The sequence below is a fragment of the Salmo salar genome, chromosome ssa13 (assembly GCF_905237065.1).
Source record: "Salmo salar chromosome ssa13, Ssal_v3.1, whole genome shotgun sequence".
Lineage (NCBI taxonomy): Eukaryota > Metazoa > Chordata > Actinopteri > Salmoniformes > Salmonidae > Salmo > Salmo salar.
In genome coordinates this window covers 11,751,994-11,771,884 of record NC_059454.1, presented here as the reverse complement: position 1 = coordinate 11,771,884, position 19,891 = coordinate 11,751,994, and the positions used below count along the sequence as shown (strand labels likewise).

The 19,891-nt window shown below is 42.0% G+C and overlaps 1 protein-coding gene across 1 annotated transcript in view; it reads right to left on the bottom strand.

Moving 5' to 3' along the window:
• LOC106566448 (neurotensin receptor type 1) overlaps nucleotides 1–19,377 on the bottom strand; it is a 36,786-nt gene extending 17,409 nt beyond the window's left edge. The window contains exon 1 of the mRNA XM_014134495.2: nucleotides 18,543–19,377. Within this exon, the coding sequence (XP_013989970.1) occupies nucleotides 18,543–19,235 (693 nt within the window). The 5' untranslated portion in view covers nucleotides 19,236–19,377. The remainder of the gene's footprint in view (nucleotides 1–18,542) is intronic.
• Nucleotides 19,378–19,891: the final 514 nt, after the last annotated feature.

The following is a 19,891-nucleotide window of genomic DNA, read 5'->3' as shown; positions in this document are numbered from 1 at the left end:
GTTTCACAATCTCACTATACACTGTAAAGTACCACCTGTAAAGATACTCTGTACATTACCACCTGTAAAGATACTCTGTATAGTACTACCTGTAAAGACACTCTGTAAAGTACCACCTGTAAAGACACTCTGTATAATACCACCTGTAAAGACACTCTGTACAATACCACCTGTAAAGACACTCTGTATAGTACCACCTGTAAAGATACTCTGTACAATACCACCTGCAAAGACACTCTGTAAAGTACCACCTGCAAAGACACTCTGTAAAGTACCACCTGTAAAGACACTCTGTAAAGTACCACCTGTAAAGACACTCTGTATAGTACCACCTGTAAAGACACTGTACAGTACCACCTGCAAAGACACTCTGTACAGTACCACCTGTAAAGACACTCTGTACATTACCACCTGTAAAGACATTGTACAGTACCACCTGTAAAGACACTCTGTACAGTACCACCTGTAAAGACACTCTGTACAGTACCACCTGTAAAGACACTCTGTACAGTACCACCTGTAAAGACACTCTGTAAAGTACCACCTGTAAAGACACTCTGTACAGTACCACCTGTAAAGACACTCTGTACAATACCACCTGCAAAGACACTCTGTACAGTACCACCTGTAAAGATACTCTGTTCAATACCACCTGTAAAGATACTCTGTACAGTACCACCTGTAAAGACACACTGTACAGTACCACCTGTAAAGATACTCTGTACAGTACCACCTGTAAAGACACTGTACAGTACCACCTGTAAAGACACTGTACAGTACCACCTGCAAAGACACTGTACAGTACCACCTGTAAAGACACTGTACAGTACCACCTGTAAAGACACTGTACAGTACCACCTGTAAAGACACTGTACGGTACTACCTGTAAAGACACTCTGTACAGTACCACCTGTAAAGACACTGTACAGTACCACCTGTAAAGACACTGTACAATTCCACCTGTAAAGACACTCTGTACAGTACCACCTGTAAAGACACTCTGTACAGTACCACCTGTAAAGACACTGTACAGTACCACCTGTAAAGACACTGTACAGTACCACCTGTAAAGACACTCTGTACAATTCCACCTGTAAAGACACTCTGTACAGTACCACCTGTAAAGACACACTGTACAGTACCACCTGTAAAGATACTCTGTACAGTACCACCTGTAAAGATACTCTGTACAGTACCACCTGTAAAGACACACTGTACAGTACCACCTGTAAAGATACTCTGTACAGTACCACCTGTAAAGACACTCTGTACAATACCACCTGTAAAGACACTGTACAGTACCACCTGTAAAGACACTGTACAGTACCACCTGTAAAGACATTGTACAGTACCACCTGTAAAGATACTCTGTACAATACCACCTGTAAAGACACTGTACAGTACCACCTGTAAAGACACTGTACAGTACCACCTGTAAAGACATTTTACAGTACCACCTGTAAAGACACTCTGTACAGTACCACCTGTAAAGACACTCTGTACAGTACCACCTGTAAAGACACTGTACAGTACCACCTGTAAAGACACTGTACAGTACCACCTGTAAAGACACTGTACAGTACCACCTGTAAAGTTTGGAAAGACAGAGGAAGATTTTATGTGGCACGCGAGAGAGAGAGAGTGAGAGAGAGTGAGAGAGAATGGAAGCGAGAATGAAAACAGCAGAGGAGAGGATAATGTAGGAAAATGGCCCTGTACCTGTCTGGTTGTAATTAGTGATGTAATTATGTTGTCTGAAATCAGGATACTACACCAGACAGACCAGAAGTGTCCATCTCTTTCCCCTCTCTCATTAGCTGCAGTCATGTCAAATCAGCAATGGAACATGAACAATCTGTACTTCATTGGAATGGATCCATGTCATTATTCTAACTCCAGATTGATCAGCATACAGTGTAATTAGAGTGTCTATAAACCACATCAGGTGTTTCATGGATACATACTTTTGTCAATTGGGTCAGTCAGTTGATTGCCAGCATACCTGACTATAAGTAGTCTCTATCTCCTGTTTCTGTAGCGTGAGGCAGCTTGATGTACAACTACACCCCCCATGAGCAGGATCCTAGTCTATCACAGAGCCTGGCTATGCATAGTGCTATCTGACATGTCGAATGGCCACAAATGTTCCTGTTTACACCGACTAATAAATGTGAGCTAAGTACAGGGTCCTGGAATAACATCGGACATCACACATTATATTATTCATAGAAATAATGTTGATAAGTGCTTTGAGCACAATGTATAAAAAGCATGGTATGAATGACGATTATAGAATTAGTTTCTTTATGACGCAAGCCATTCACAGTCATTTCTTTGCCCGCCTGACAGTGTGAAGCACTGACACAGTTCACACACAATCCATTCACAGGTGAACTTCATGATCCAGCAGAGACTGGCCCTTCTGCCTCTATCAGCGTCTCACGAGCCTCTCATTCGTCTGTGCCTCACAGCAGCAAGAAAGAGACAGAAAATCAAAGCAAAATATTCAAATTATTTCTCTCAAACACTAGCTCCTGTGGTATTTCCAAACATATTGAAATTCAAGAGATTACATTAATTTCCCATCACAGATCTTTTTTGGGGGGGGGGGGGCTACAAAAGGATGCGGCTGCCCTGTGATGCCAGACGGGGAAAGTGTTCCCGATGGTCGCCTGAATATCAAACTCAGCTCAGAGGAGCCTGGTCTTTACCATCATCATCATCGTTATCATTCATTCGTGTACCTTCAGGCCACAGCAGGCCAACCAAAACCAATCCTACGGGGAGGGAGTGAAGGAACACAATACATGCAAGAGAAAGATACTAGCGCTTGTTTAAACTAAATGAGCCTCGGATAGAAGTCCAGTCTCCACCCAACACTCCCTACCCTTATCCTCATAAGAGACATCCTTCAGAATTACAGCATTTAATGTATATGTCAAGAGATTTTTAAAACACGATGCAGCAGCAATACGTTTGAGTTCCTGCATGAATCCAACTAACCTTAAACTTTGGTCACACACTCTGGGTCCGTACTCATTCTGTATCCATATGAAGAGATACATTCACTAACTGGATCTAATTTTGAATTAGCATACTTTGGCATCTATTCCTGTAATTCCATCGAACAAAACTGATTGGTGTGAACAAGAGTGATGTTTATTGGAAAACACAGAGGGCAAAAAAGCAGTATGGGTTTTGTAAACACTTGTTACCATTTCAAATCATAAATTATTTTATCAGTGGAGGCTGGTGGGAGGAGCTATAGGAGGATGGGCTCATTGTAATGGCTGGAATGGAATAAGTGGAACGGAGTCAAACATTTGGTTTCTATATGTTTAATACCGTTCCATTTATTCCATTCCAGCCATTACAATGAGCCCATCCTCCTATAGCTCCTCCCTCCAGCCTCCTCTGGATCTTATATGATATTTATTTAACATGAATGGAAGTAGGATCAGCCAGTAGATTGGAGTGGAGGGGTAGAAAAGGATATCTGATTCCTTGGCACTGGTCCCTAGGAGCTTGGGGTTTCTCTTTGCCCTGTTCTGCTCTCTTGCTCTCAGACAGATGACTGGAGATTAGGTGGTTGATCTATCTGTCAGGAACATTTTTGTAACAGCTCCCCCTTTTGAAAATCTGACAGGGGCAGAAAATGGGAAAACATGACTCGTCTGATTGCACTGCCCTAACGAGGCTAAGCTGGAACAGGCAATTAGAGCAGACAAGCCCCTAACGAGCTGCAGCCAGCCAGTCAGAGCCACTTTCAACCACAGCTTTCATTGATTAGAGCTTTTTAAAGATATTTTTTTGTTGCTCTGAACATGCACCATTTCTTGATGCAAGAGAGAGAGAGAAAGGTCTATATGAGGCTTTTAAAATGTTGCTTGGATGATCTGTTGCATGTATTGAGAATACCATGTTATTAGTCCTCCGTAGTCTGTAGCGTTGGCAAACCTTTAAATTCCAGAGCATATATCACTTGTTAAAGGGAAAATCCACCCAAAAATATATTTTTGTTGTATTTTTACTGTTGATACAGTCCCAGAATGTTTTACATGTCAGCAGTCACGTTTTCAAGTTATTGGACCTTCAAGAAGCAAAGTGTCACTAGCCACATCTCTGGTTCCTCTCCATTCTCATGAAGTTCAATGACAAATTATTTTTTAATGAACGACAAAAGGCTCTGTGTCTTTATGCACACAGGAACTCCGCAGGACCTATCAAACACGATTTTGCTCTGTTCAAAAGTACAATGTGGGGAAATAGCAGGATTTCCAACAGCAGTATTGGCTGTGGCTCTGATGATGGCTGGTCCTGGCAGTCCATTTCTGCCCCTATGTGTCAGCCCTCCTGCGCGTGAACCAAACACAGACACTGTTGAACATGTTTCTCTTTAATGAACAGGTTTTTTTTGGTACGTCTCTTTTCATAATTTCTGCAGCCATTACATTTCACAGTCCTTTACCCTCTTGTTCTCCACCAATTCCCTCATTGTGGCCACTGTTTGAGCCTCCCTCAGTTGGGCTGAGTAATTAAAGTTGTCCGCTTTGACCGCCCCCCCCCCAGGGCAATTTGAGTTTTTCTGCCCACAGACCCCATCCAGACATCAGGATATGAAAACACTAGTTATGAATTCCCCTTGAAATTCCCACTCTTTATTTCTTAACCTCTGAGCGAAATAATGTCATTATGATATGAAGACCACTAAATCATGTAGCTACAGAAGAGCAGTATTACATAACCAAGTGTGTTTCCATGTTTTGGAATGGCTAGGGACATTGCATTAGACTCACAGTATGAGAGGAAATGGACATTTAAATGTACCTGACCCACCCTTAACAGAACAGGTCACTATGACAAAGACTTCCATAGACAAATCTGATTATTCTGTGGAAAGCAAGGTGATCGCAAGGTTGGGAGTTTGATCTCCGGTCGAGTCATCCAAAGACTAACATATGTCTCTTTGCTTGGAACTCAGCATTAAGGTGATGGGTTAGGGGTAAAACCCTACGACAGGCTAGCGGCCTGTACTTGTACATGAAGCTGCCTGGCGCTACAGAAACAGGAGATTCTCCTGCCTGCCTTATGGGCCATTCTGGGTTTACAGTACACACTGTGACTCACTGTGACCACAGGTTGACGTGACCAGTCAAGAGGCTGTGACTCACTGTGACCACAGGTTGACGTGACCCGTCAAGAGGCTGTGACTCACTGTGACCACAGGTTGACGTGACCAGTCAAGAGGCTGTGACTCACTGTGACCACAGGTTGACGTGACCAGTCAAGAGGCTGTGACTCACTGTGACCACAGGTTGACGTGACCCGTCAAGAGGCTGTGACTCACTGTGACCACAGGTTGACGTGACCAGTCAAGAGGCTGTGACTCACTGTGACCACAGGTTGACGTGACCAGTCAAGAGGCTGCTACAGATGTGATTCATCCATCTTAAACCAGCCGCAGTATCTGTACAAAAGAACTACCTGTATAAAATAACTACGGGTATAAAAACTCTGCATGAAAGAACTATTGAAGGACAGCATTCTGGATGGCAAATCTCTATTTGGATTCATTCAATTATGTGAGGCAATGCTTGCAAAGCATTCTCTGAATTGGATCAGTGACAAGATGTCGAATATGAATAGGCACACTGATTTGTATCTTTCATGAGGGGACCACGGTTTCAACAGAAGGGTGTAGATGATTGTACACCAGTACCTCATGAGACTACAGCTTACATGGCAGGTTTAAAGTGTTCTACTTAAATCATTTCATAAACAATTTGATTACGTTTTAGTTGCTAGTCTAATCTCTAATTCAGCTACATTACCCAACAGGTTCATTGTTAATAACAGTAGATTTGCTATGGCAGACAACAGTACTTCTAATGGAAGAGGAACACAGTAGTGGTGAAGTAGAAGTCAAGATATTTTAGCTGTCCATCCATTGTGGCATGAAAAATAGTTCTTATGTGAGCAATCTCCATGTTTACATGATCTTGGTCTTTCTGTTTCCTCTCTCTCTCTCTCTCTCTCTCTCTCTCTCTCTCTCTCTCTCTCTCTCTCTCTCTCTCTCTCTCTCTCTCTCTCTCTCTGCCTCCATCTCTTTCTTTAAGAGCACTTCATATTCCTCTGCAAGTAATAATGACAACCTGGTAGTGTACTTTTGAGGAACAGTACCAATCTGGAACCAATTTCACTGGAATGATAGAAAATAGGATTAAATTAAAAGTGAAAGTTCCATCATCATTCTCCCTCCACTACTACCTAAAGATTTTTCCTCTTCCCTTTCTCAGATAATGACAATATATCTTCAAACACAAAACAATCCTTCACCTTTTCATCTTCTGCCTCATTTTTCAGTGGCAAAATACGTTTCAGGTCTGAAGCCTAGACTCGTCTCTCTGAAGCACTTTGTTTCCCTAGATCTTGATCTAGATGTTAATGGTCCTCTTTCATCTCTCAGGATTTCTCTCTGTCTCTTCCTGGTGTATGGACAGAGCAAAGGGAATCAACTGGACAGCTCTCTGAGCCATAATACATTGATGAGCCTCGAGATTTCCTTCTTTTAATCTAAAACAAATCACTAGCATGGCACCAGGATAGATGTTATATTTATCCACTGATTAAGTTGGATAGAACTTTTCACACACACAAAAAAACAATACCTCTTAATGTTTGCCCTATAGATGGTCTAGGTCAGTCCTTTCAGAAGGTATTCATACCTCTTAATGTTTGCCCTGTAGATGGTATAGGTCAGTGCTTTCAGAAGGTATTCATACCTCTTAATGTTTGCCCTATAGATGGTCTAGGTCAGTCCTTTCAGAAGGTATTCATACCTCTTAATGTTTGCCCTGTAGATGGTCAAGGTCAGTGCTTTCAGAAAGTATTCATACCTCTTAATGTTTGCCCTGTAGATGGTCTAGGTCAGTGCTTTCAGAAAGTATTCATACCTCTTAATGTTTGCCCTGTAGATGGTCAAGGTCAGTGCTTTCAGAAAGTATTCATGCCTCTTAATGTTTGCCCTGTAGATGGTCTAGGTCAGTGCTTTCAGAAGGTATTCATACCTCTTACTGTTTGCCCTATAGATGGTCTAGGTCAGTGCTTTCAGAAAGTATTCATACCTCTTAATGTTTGCCCTATAGATGGTCTAGGTCAGTGCTTTCAGAAAGTATTCATACCTCTTAATGTTTGCCCTGTAGATGGTCTAGGTCAGTGCTTTCAGAAAGTATTCATACCTCTTAATGTTTGCCCTGTAGATGGTCTAGGTCAGTGCTTTCAGAAAGTATTCATACCTCTTAATGTTTGCCCAATAGATGGTCTAGGTCAGTGCTTTCAGAAGGTATTCATACCTCTTAATGTTTGCCCAATAGATGGTCTAGGTCAGTGCTTTCAGAAAGTATTCATACCTCTTAATGTTTGCCCTATAGATGGTCTAGGTCAGTGCTTTCAGAAAGTATTCATACCTCTTGACTTTTTCCACATGTTGTTGTGTTACAGCCGGAATTTAAAATGGATTACATTTAGATTTGTTTTGGTCACTGGCCTACACACAATACCCCATAATGTCAAAGTGGAATTATGTTTTTAATTACAAATGAAAAGCTGAAATGTCTTGATTCAATAAGTATTAACAACCTTGTTATGCCAAGCCTAAATTAGTTCAGGATTATGCATTCGCAGACACACCTGGGAGAGAATGTACATTTAGACTGAAAAAAAAAAGGCAAACATAAAAGTTGATTCGGTTGCATTGGGAACACATACAGTAGCTTTGACAAATTCCTGCCGCCATATTTTAGATTCAAATTCTCAAAACATGAGAAATTCTCTTTCTTCTTTTTTCGTCTTCCTGAGCCTGAGTATAGGGCGAAGGGGGGTGGGGAGTGGATGGAGGAGTCATCCAACCACCAGCTAGCCAGCCTGGCGGGCTAGGAGCCAGTGTTCAGACCCCAGCACAGGCTCTCTCTCCGGGGGAGTGGAGCCAGGAGCTCATACCAACAGGCCAGAGAGCCAAAGAGGCATCTGTCTCCATCCTCCATGTTTCTGTGCTATTTCTTAACAGGGGCTGTCCCCTGACATGCAGGGCTGACAGAAGCTCCCAACCGCAACCTCTCTCCTCTGTGACATATGTAAAGGGGTTCTAGGCATTCGCAAACACTTAATCTCTCGTGGATTTTTACATAAACATCAATTGTAATCAAGCATCAAAGAAAATTACGGCAGATTTTAGTTCTGGATTAACCCGAGATTAGCCAACCCTAATGCTAGGTTCTGAATGGCAGTGGGATTGTCATGGTAGAGGAATTGGCATGGTAGTGGATTAGAAATGGTAGTGGGATTGACATGGTTGTTGGATATACATGGTAGTGTGATTGACATGGTTGTGGGATTGACATGGTAGTGGGATTGACATGGTTGTGGGATTATTATGGTCGTGGGAGTGACATGGTTGTGGGATTATTATGGTCGTGGGTTTATTATGGTTGTGGGATTATTATGGTTGTGGGATTATTATGGTTGTGGGATTATTATGGTCATGGGAGTGACATGGTCGTGGGATTATTATGGTTGTGGGATTATTATGGTCGTGGGATTATTATGGTCGTGGTATTATTATGGTTGTGGGATTATTATGGTCGTGGGATTATTATGGTTGTGGAATTATTATGGTTGTGGGATTATTATGGTTGTGGGATTATTATGGTTGGGGGATTATTATGATTGTGAGATTATTATGGTCGTGGGATTATTATGGTCATGGGATTATTATGGTCATGGGATTATTATGGTTGTGGGATTATTATGGTTGTGGGATTATTATGGTTGTGGGAGTGACATGATATGTTTGTGTATCTCATATGTTGGTGAAGAGACAGCTGAATTTCAACATGATGAATTGAAACCTAGAAGTTTACCTCAATCATGATTTATTAAAAACATCTAATCTCTGGTGATAAAGCAGGATGTTTGGCCAAATCAATATAATCTCTAGTGATAAAGCAGCATGTTTGGTCAAGTCAATATAATCTCTAGTGATGAAGCAGGATGTTTGGCCAAGTCAATATAATCTCTAGTGATAAAGCAGCATGTTTGGTCAAATCAATATAATCTCTAGTGATGAAGCAGGATGTTTGGCCCAGTCAATATAATCTCTAGTGATGAAGCAGGATGTTTGGCCCAGTCAATATAATCTCTAGTGATGAAGCAGGATGTTTGGTCAAGTCAATATAATCTCTAGTGATGAAGCAGGATATTTGGCCAAATCAATATAATCTCTAGTGATGAAGCAGGATGTTTGGCCCAGTCAATATAATCTCTAGTGATGAAGCAGGATGTTTGGCCAAATCAATATAATCTCTAGTGATGAAGCAGGATGTTTGGCCCAGTCAATATAATCTCTAGTGATGAAGCAGGATGTTTGGCCAAGTCAATATAATCTCTAGTGATGAAGCAGGATGTTTGGCCCAGTCAATATAATCTCTAGTGATAAAGCAGCATGTTTGGTCAAGTCAATATAATCTCTAGTGATGAAGCAGGATGTTTGGCCCAGTCAATATAATCTCTAGTGATAAAGCAGGATGTTTGGGCCCAGTCAATATAATCTCTAGTGATGAAGCAGGATGTTTGGCCCAGTCAATATAATCTCTAGTGATAAAGCAGCATGTTTGGCCAAGTCAATATAATCTCTAGTGATAAAGTAGGATGTTTGGCCAAGTCAATCTTATCTCTGCTGAAAAAGCAGGATGTTTGGCCCAGTCAATATAATCTCTGGTGATAAAGCAGGATGTTTGGCCCAGTCAATATAATCTCTGGTGATAATTTTGGGATGTTTGGCCAAGTCAATATAATCTCTGCTGAAAAAGCAGGATGTTTGGCCAAATCAATCTAATCTCTGGTGATATTTTTAGGATGTTTGGCCAAGTCACAGCAACAGTACCACTCTAGACTGTGTTTAGCCAATTCTCACAATTGTTTCTCACTAATTGGTCTTTTGACCAATCAGATCAGCTCTTTTGTCCATGATTGGGCAAAATATCAAAATTGGGCTGCCACTTGTAAACACAGCGAGATACTTTTGGAGTCAAGTCAAGCCTTGGCTGAGTGTGTGAGCAGTAACTGGTAGATGCATGCTGTGCCACCGTCCTGTCGTCAATCATGAGTGTTGTTTCCTGGTGGCTTCACAGGAAGTTGAGGTGGTCGGAACTATTTCACACAGCATGGAGTCTCCAGAAATACAACCAGAGTGTTCCCTGCTCTGCGGCACACCACTCAGCTTAATCCCAGAGTTCCCTGTTATTCTGTTGTGCTCTATGCCAAGTACTATGTAATACTGAGCACATCTCACACGCACGCCCACACACACACACACACGCATGCAGGCACACGCACACACACACACACACACACACACACACACACACACACACACACACACACACACACACACACACACACACACACACACACACACACACACACACACACACACACACACACACACACACACACACACACACACACACACACACACACACACACACACACACACACACACACATATGCACACATCCACGCGGACACACAGACACACACATACACTCTACACCTATCGACAGGGGACGGCATACAATTTAGAGAGCTAAATTCCCATGTTTTCTACACACTCAACAACATCTGTGGACTAGTCGAGAATCTCTCTCTCTCTCTCTGCAGTGGTCAAACTGGTGGGATGAAGTGTTATGAGACAGTGTGCTACGGAACAGCAGGAAGTCAAACTGAAAGGTAAACAGGTTTTAACAGTCCAGCTGCTTCTGAAATGGGAGTCTACTTATAAATCTCTGGCACACACACACTAACACACACTACACACACTACACACATTAACACACACTACACACACTACACACACACCAACATACATTAACACACTAACACACACTACACACACTAACACACACCACACACTAACACACACCAACATACATTAACACACTACACACACTACACACACTAACATACACTAACACACACTACACACACTAACATACATTAACACACACTACACACACTAACACACTACACACACCAACACACACCAACACACACTACACACACTAACACACTAACATTCATTAACACACTACACACACTAACACACTACACACACTAACATACATTAACACACACTACACACACCAACACCCTCTAACACACACCAACATACATTAACACACTACACACACTAACACACACTACACACACTAACACACACTACACACACTAACACACACTAACACACACTACACACACTAACACACACTACACACACTATACACACTAACATACATTAACACACTACACACACTACACACACTAACATACATTAACACACACTACACACATTAACACACACTACACACACTAACACACACCAACATACATTAACACACTAACACACTAACACACTACACACACTATACACACTAACATACATTAACACACACTACACACACCAACATACATTAACACACACTAACACACTAACACACTACACACACTACACACACTAACACACTACACACACTATACACACTAACACATACTTACACACCACACACACTAACACACACTACACACACCGACATACACTAACAGACTACACACCCTAACACACACTACACACACCATACACACTAACATACATTAACACACACTAACACACACTACACACCCTAACACACACCACACACACTAACACACACTAACATACATTAACACACACTAACACAGGAGGAGGGGGAGGAACATCTTCAGCCTTGGAATTAAATAATGTAAGAAATGTCCATGTTGTACTGTGGTGCTCTATGCCAAATACTATGTAATACTACACACACACAGCTAGTGTAGTAGTGGTGACCCCTCAAAATAAGATAAGTAAAGACATATGTATGTAGGAGGAGGGGGAGGAGGGGGAGGAGGAGGAGAGGAGGAGAGGAGGGGGGAGGAGGAGGAGGCGAAGGAGAGGAGGAGAGGAGGAGAGGAGGGGGGAGGAGGAGGGGAGGGGGAGGAGGAGAGGAGGAGGTGGTGGAGAGGAGAGGAGGAGAGAAGGGGAAGGAGGGGAGGAGGAGGGGGTAGTGGAGAGGAGAGGAGGAGGGAAGGGGAAGGAGGGGAGGAGGAGGGGGTAGTGGAGAGGAGAGGAGGAGGGAAGGGGAAGGAGGGGACGAGGAACATCTTCAGCCTTGGAATTAGATGATGTAAGAAATGGGCATGTTGTACTGTGGTGCTCTATGCCAAATACTATGTAATACTACACACACACACACACACACACACACACACACACACACACACACACACACACACACACACACACACACACACACACACACACACACAGAGAGAGAGAGAGAAAAAATGACATGATGTGTTGTCTGTACTGGTTTGCTCTCAGTCTTCGTGTGTGACAGCGGTGTGTGAGGGTAGAAGTGGAGGGGGTGGGGAGTGTAAGGAGGGACAAGATCAGATTTGCTTTATTGTCCATTAACAGACAGAACAGAACAGAAATGTGTCTTTATACACAACCCAAACCCCTGACACACACAGAGAGAGCGGCTGGAAGCAACAAGGCCGCGCACCTGGAGCAATTAAACGTTGTTAATTGCCACAACGGCAGGCATTGGTATTTAGGATAATGCCAGCAACTTTCCACACCAGATTTTCTCGTCAGGGCTGGGATTCGAACCGGCAAATCCTGGTTGCTGGCCTGCTACCACAATATGTTTCCACATACAACTGCAACAGTTGAATGGGGAAAAAACAAAAATGTTCTCATTATTGGGTATTCATCTCTCAGTCTTAGTCTGTATCTCTCTCGTCCCCCCTCTCTCTTCCCCTCTTTCTCTCCTTCTCTCTCTCCCACTCTCTGCTTCTCTCTCTCTCCTTCTCTCTCTCCCACTCTCTGCTTCTCTCTCTTCCCCCCTCTCTCCCCCTCTCTCCACTCTCTCCCCCCTTCTCCCCCTCTCTGCTTCTCTCTCTCCCCCTCTCTCCCCTCTTCCCCCTCTCTCCCCTCTCTCTCTCCTCTCTCTCCCACTCTCTGCTTCTCTCTCCCTCTCTCTCTCTCATCCCCCTCTCTCTCTCCTCTCTCTCCCACTCTCTGCTTCTCTCTCTCTCCCCTCTCTCTCTCCCCCTCTCTTCCCCCTCTCTCCCCCTCTCTTCCCCCTCTCTCCAACTCTCTAAATCAAATCAAATCAAATGTATTTATATAGCCCTTCTTACATCAGCTGATATCTCAAAGTTCTGTACAGAAACCCAGCCTAAAACCCCAAACAGCAAGCAATGCAGGTGTACCCTCCTCTCTCTCCCCCCTCTCTCTCCCACGCTCTGCTTCGCTCTCTTCCCCCTCTCTCTCCCCCTCTCTCTCTAGCAGAGCAAAAATCTTCCGAGAATCATTTAATTCTTTGCGGCAAACAGCTCAACATAACAGGCAGGAATGAGTACGTAATGGTTTAATGGTTCAATGGTTTAATGGTTTATTTGTATTTTTGTATTGGGTGTATGTACTCACGGCCTGTATACAGTATGTATGTAGGTCCAGAAAGAAATATCCGTTGTTTTTGTTATTTTAGTTTTACTCTGCCTGCAAACACGCTGGATGATTCAGAATCCAATGAAGAGCTTGAATTGATTCATTGACATAGAGAGATACGAGCTCAAAGAAACACGGCAAAGGTTTCAGAGGATTCAAGCTCTGTTTAGGAAAACAATCAACAAAACAAACCCAAAGCCAAGTCGGCCAAGCAGTGTCAACGATGGCACCAAATACCATCCCCAAGCCCCAAGAGGGCACACGTGGAGAGTGGGGACAGGTTCACGGATATGGATGTTGACTTGTTGAAATCCACCAATGAAAGGCTGGCCAAACTTGATATCTTGGATATATTACGAGAGGACATCAATGCATTACGTGCCAGTCTACAATTCAGCCAATATCAGATTGATGATCTGAGGAAAGGGAACGCGGAGCTGAAAGGTACTGTAGACTCTATTTGCTGGCAAAGTGGTGCAAAGGGAGAACAAACAACTTAAAGGACAATCTCATCTTCTCAGGGGTACCGGAGGATGACAACAGCAAAGCTTGTGAGGACAGTGTCCGAGACTTTATATCAACTCAGCTGAAACTGCCCACTGATGTCGTGAGTAATGTCACTTTCTCCAGAGTCCATAGAATGGGTAAGGCCTCTGGGAATAGGCCACGACGGGCTGTTATTGCATGTTTTGAACATTTTAAGCAAAAGGAAATGGCGAAGAGCAGGGGCAGAGAAATCTGAGACACTACTTCCCCACGGAGATCAATGAAAGGAGACAAAAAACGGAATCCCATCATGAAAGAGAAGCGTTGCCTGAACCAACAAGGCCTCATTACATAAACTGGCAACTGTATCAGGACTCTAGAGTAACTCCCTGGCTATTTGAATCCAACTGTATCAGGACTCTAGAGTAACTCCCTGGCTATTTGAATCCAACTGTATCAGGACTCTAGAGTAACTCCCTGGCTATTTGAATCCAACTGTATCAGGACTCTAGAGTAACTCCCTGGCTATTTGAATCCAATGTTCAAACCTGAGTTTGTGTGTTGTAGTGTATCATGACACCTTCAACTATAACAAATACATGCTCCATTGATCTTCACTTGACAAGGAAAGGGCTGCATATAGCTCAGGTTAATGTATGTAGCCGTCCTAACAAAATACATGAGGCTTTTAACTTGGTCAACATAAATAATATTCATATTTTAGCTTTAACCGAAACACATTTGGATGCATCCGTTAATGAGGGACAAATGAACATTCATGGATATAGTCTACTTAGAAGGGACAGTAATAGGAATGGTGGGCGTGTAGCATTGTACATTCAGAATTGTCACGATCATTTTGAAGAACGGACCAAGGCGCAGCGTGTGTTGGGTTCCACATATTTATTACCGTGAAACTTCAACTAAAAAACAATAAACATACAACGAACGTAAAGCACAGAGCGCACATCAGCACTCCACAAAACAATACCCCACAAATGCAGGTGGGAGAAAGGGCTTCCTAAATATGATCCCCAATTAGAGGCAATGATTACCAGCTGCCTCCAATTGGGAACCATACAAAAACACCAACATAGAAAATATAAACTAGAACACCCCCTAGTCACGCCCTGACCTACTACACCATAGAGAACCAAGGGCTCTCTATGGTCAGGGCGTGACAAGAATCATATACGTTTTAAGAGGAGGGATGACCTTAATGTAAGTCAAATAGAGGGCACTATGGGCTCAAGTACATCTGCCTCACATCTTCTCAGGGATACCGGAGGATGACAACAGCAAAATAATTTACCTCACCAGGCACCCATATTGGTAGGATGTGTGTATAGACCTACTAGCTCTAAGGTGTCCTATCTGGATGACTTATGCACTGGTTTTGACCAGGCCACAGATAGTAACAGAGATGTATTTATCTTGAGTGATTTTAATACAAATTGGAAGGATCATAAAAATGTAAATATAACTAAATTGATGAGATATGCCTGAGAACTGTGGTTTGAAACAAATGGTTAATGACACTACTAGATCATCAACTAAGTTGGGTCATCGTTCGGACACGTACATTGATCTGATCTCCTGTAGTATAAAATTACAATGCTTAAAGGATATATCAAGGAAAGTGGGCTGGACAGACCATATAATATTGTGGCCATAAGCATGAACACTAAGTTTCCAAAGAAACCACAAAGGATTGTGGTCAAGAGAAATTATAAAACATTTAGTCATGAGCAATTTCATAATGATTTGGCTGCTGTACCCTGGCAGATGATTTATCTAGAGAATGATTTAAATCACGCTACAGAAGGTTTTATTGATTTGCTGACTGAGGTAATGGACCATCATGCCCCAGTAAGAAAGAGTACAGTGACAAAAGTCTTAGCAGCCAAATTTTAACAAGAAATTGATGAACAGAATTATAGAATACTACGTAAGTATGCCGTTAAAATAAATCGCAAGAAAAAAAACCTTTATTTTACAACAAATCTTTTATTGATTGTAAAAAATGTATGGAATACAGTGAAGGGCTTACTTGGTTAATCTATGTCATAATGCCCATCTAGTGTGGAGGTTGACGGGAGAACAATTACAAAACCAGCTGATATTGCCAATCATTGTGCTGAAATTTTTACAACGAAATTTAATTGATTGAGAGATAATGGAAACACCCATTCTTCCAAACAAGCTATTGCCCAATGGATTGATGATCATGTAATGGGAAAAAAAACATATATTTTTGTCTACCATTGGTGTCAGTACAGGAGGTGTTAAACCTATTGAAGTCATTACCCGATGGTAAATCTACAGGTTATGATCTCATGGAGAAAAAAATGTACTTCGCTATGCTGCTTCCTCAGATTGCAGCTCCACTGAAATACATATTTAATTGGTCACTGGAAAAGGGGAAATGTCAAAATGTATGGAAGCATGTGTCCAATCCAGAAAGACAGAAAATAACCCATTACTCCAGCCAATAGTCGACCAAGTAGTCTACTCCCTTCACTTAGTAATATATTGGGAGGTATTGTGACTAGACAAATATGGTAGTATATGAGAAAGAATGATCTGATCACAGCCAGTCAGCATGCTTATCACAAAAACCATTTCACTTTGACTGCATTGGTTGACATGACTGACCAGTGTCTCAATGCTATGGACAATGGCAGGTTTGTGGATGTATTATTTTTGTGCAGCATTTGATTTAGTGGATCATGAAATGATTTTGACATAATTATTGCATTATGGGTTCAAAGAGGGAGCATTGTATTGGGTACAGTCATATCTAATTGACAGGAAACAGTCCACCTATGTCATGGGTCGTTTTCATCCCTTCATGCTTTAAACTGTGGAATACCGCAGGGCATCTGCCTTGGGCCGCTTCTTTACTTAATATATACCAACGATCTTCCTTATGCCTTTTCTGAATCTCAAGCTACTACATTCACAGTTGATACTACAATTTATACAGCAAGACAATCAGTTCCACAGGTACAGCAAGCTTTACAAGTAGATCAGGGAGTGGGTTTGCCCGAACAAATTTGTTTTGAACGGCAAGAAAACCAAGGTTATTTTGGTATGTTCCACCAGGAAAAGGCCAACACAGCATGGGATACAATTAAGTATGGGGGTAGTAAAAATGTATGAAGTTGCAGATACCAGACTACTAGGGGTGCAGCTAGACAACCGCTCAGAAGGATAGCTAAATATTTACTGGGAAAGATTATTTAGCAAACAACCCAAACATTAATTGTGAGTCAGGTGATCTATTGTTCTGTGGTCTGGGGTAATGCAACAGCAAGTTAAATTAAATTAGGAGGCTGCAGATTGAACAGAACAAAGCAGCAAGTGCTGTTTTAAGGTGGAGATATGATTATTCTGTTGTAGTCATGTACAATGCTCTTGGGTGGTCATTAATCAACAAGATAATTGAAAAAACATGCTCAATTTATTTCACAATGTACACCATTAAAATGGCCAAACTCCTTCCACAACAGTATTCAGTTGGAAAGAGACAGACGTTCAGTCAATACTAGGAATAGATTGTCCACCATCTATGTGTTATCCTGACAGAAAAGAGAAATAGGCAATACGACATTTCAATTCAGAGCAATAAAGAAATTGAATAATGTATCTGAGAAACCCAGAAACCTTTCAATATATACATTCAAACAGTACTTTAGAACCATTTAAATATACTAAATTGTAAGGTTTTGCAGGACTATGGCAGATGAAGGAACCACTCTATTTTGTCAGAATTATTTATCTGGTCAATATGTCAGTTGTTTGTAATAGTGTGTTATATGTGAAAATGTGATTGTATAATAAATTGTATTTTAATGTTTAAGGACTCTTGGAAGATTAGTCCTAATGAGGACTAAGAGAGATCCTAATAAAATAAAACAAAATAATCTCCTTCTCACTCTCACCCCATCTCTCGCTTGCTCTCTCTCTCTCTGTGTGTGTGTGTGTGTGTGTCAGTGTGTGTGTGTGTGTGTGTGTGTGTGTGTGTGTGTGTGTGTGTGTGTGTGTGTGTGTGTGTGTGTGTGTGTGTGTGTGTGTGTGTGCAGTATTACATAGTATTTGACATAGAGCTCCTCAGTAGCCCTACAACATGCCCATTTCTTGAATTACTAAATTCACAGTTAAAAATGCTGAAATTAAAAATGAATTACTTAATTTTAAGAAATAATAAATATATTCTTGTGTTTTTTTTCTTCTGATTTGCATTACTTTTATTTCTTCACACAGGAAGCTAATTGTCAACAGGTAGTGCTGGCACCTTCTCATAAAAGAAAGACAAGTAAATATTTCAGAAATCTGTTATTTAGAGCTGAATGTACTGGAGGAGACATAACTAGACTCGTGCGCCCAAGCCGCTCTTGAAATATTGGTGCGTAAAAATACCACTATATCTGATTGTTGCCGAAGTAAGGAGGACTTTCAAACCCACCTGAATCACTATCTTCAATACGACAGGAGACACGATGGTGGTGCATATCTTCTCCCGGTGGGGTCCATGATACTTCTGTCCCATGGTGAAAAGCATCGGAGAGGCCAAGAGGAACGAAGCCACCCACATCCCGCTGATCAGCTTCTTGGTGCGGCTGCAGGACATGATGCTCTTCGCCTTGAAAGGGTGGCATATCGCCATATAACGCTCGACGCTGAGGCTGGCGATGTTGAACGCCGTGGCATACGAGCAGGCATCCCGAATGAAATAGTAGCCTTTACAAACAACTCCTCCGAACGCCCAAGGATGATGGACCCAGATGAAATTATAGAGCTCGACGGGCATGCTGAGGACGAGTATTAGCAGGTCGGAGACGGCGAGACTGGACAGGTGGTAGTGGACAGTGCTTTGGATATTCTGGAGGGACTTCTTGGTCACCAGGGTGTATAGCGTCACGGAGTTCCCTAAGCAGCCGACCGCAAAGAGCGCGATATAAATCCCGGTGACCAGGACCTTGGAGTAGATGTTAGTGTTGACGTCCAATGAGTCCTCCTGATCGAGCTCCGATCCGTTGTCAAACAGAGAGTAGTTCTCCAGACGCAGAGAGTAGTTGTTCCCCCGAGTCAGAAGTTTCTGCGCCAGCGCACGTAACTCTAGAAAGTCGCGCCCCGTCTGTGTGAAATTCAGCTCCATATTGTGTAATGTAAATAACCACTTTTTTTCTGCATCTGCTGAAAGACCGCACTATATTAAAATCCCGTTGAGAAAACACATGTAGTGTTTTCGCGTAAAAGCGGGAAGGGGAGAGTACCGGGTTGAGGCTAAGAGGAAAGTTGTGATGGTTATATATCTGGTACAGGAGGAGGCGTGCTGGACTCGCAACCTTGAGCGATGACGGTAGTGCCATTCAGTGATTGGTGTTTTCTCTTTGTTATAATCCATTGATATTTAACTTTGAATACCTAAAATAGACTCAATCTTCATAAACAGTGTCTTACCATTCCATGTAATAAAATGTATACATGTATGTCTATAAATGATGACTGAAATATCCCGCTGGATGGATATATTTTAATGACTGAATGAAAAAGAGAATGATCGTTCCACGAAATGAGTGCCTTTTGCGTCGCTTTGATAAGTAAACATTGTGCACCAATATTACATTTTAAAAGCCTGTTATATTAAATGAAGTTCCCTTTAATATAGACCACATGGAGAATTCAATAAATAAATGTTATTTATATGAATAAAGGCTTGCTAATGCTCCAAAATTCAGCATTTTGATGTGCCCCTTCTGTCAACCCTTTAAAAACATATGTATTTATTTAACTAGTCAAGTCAGTTAAGAA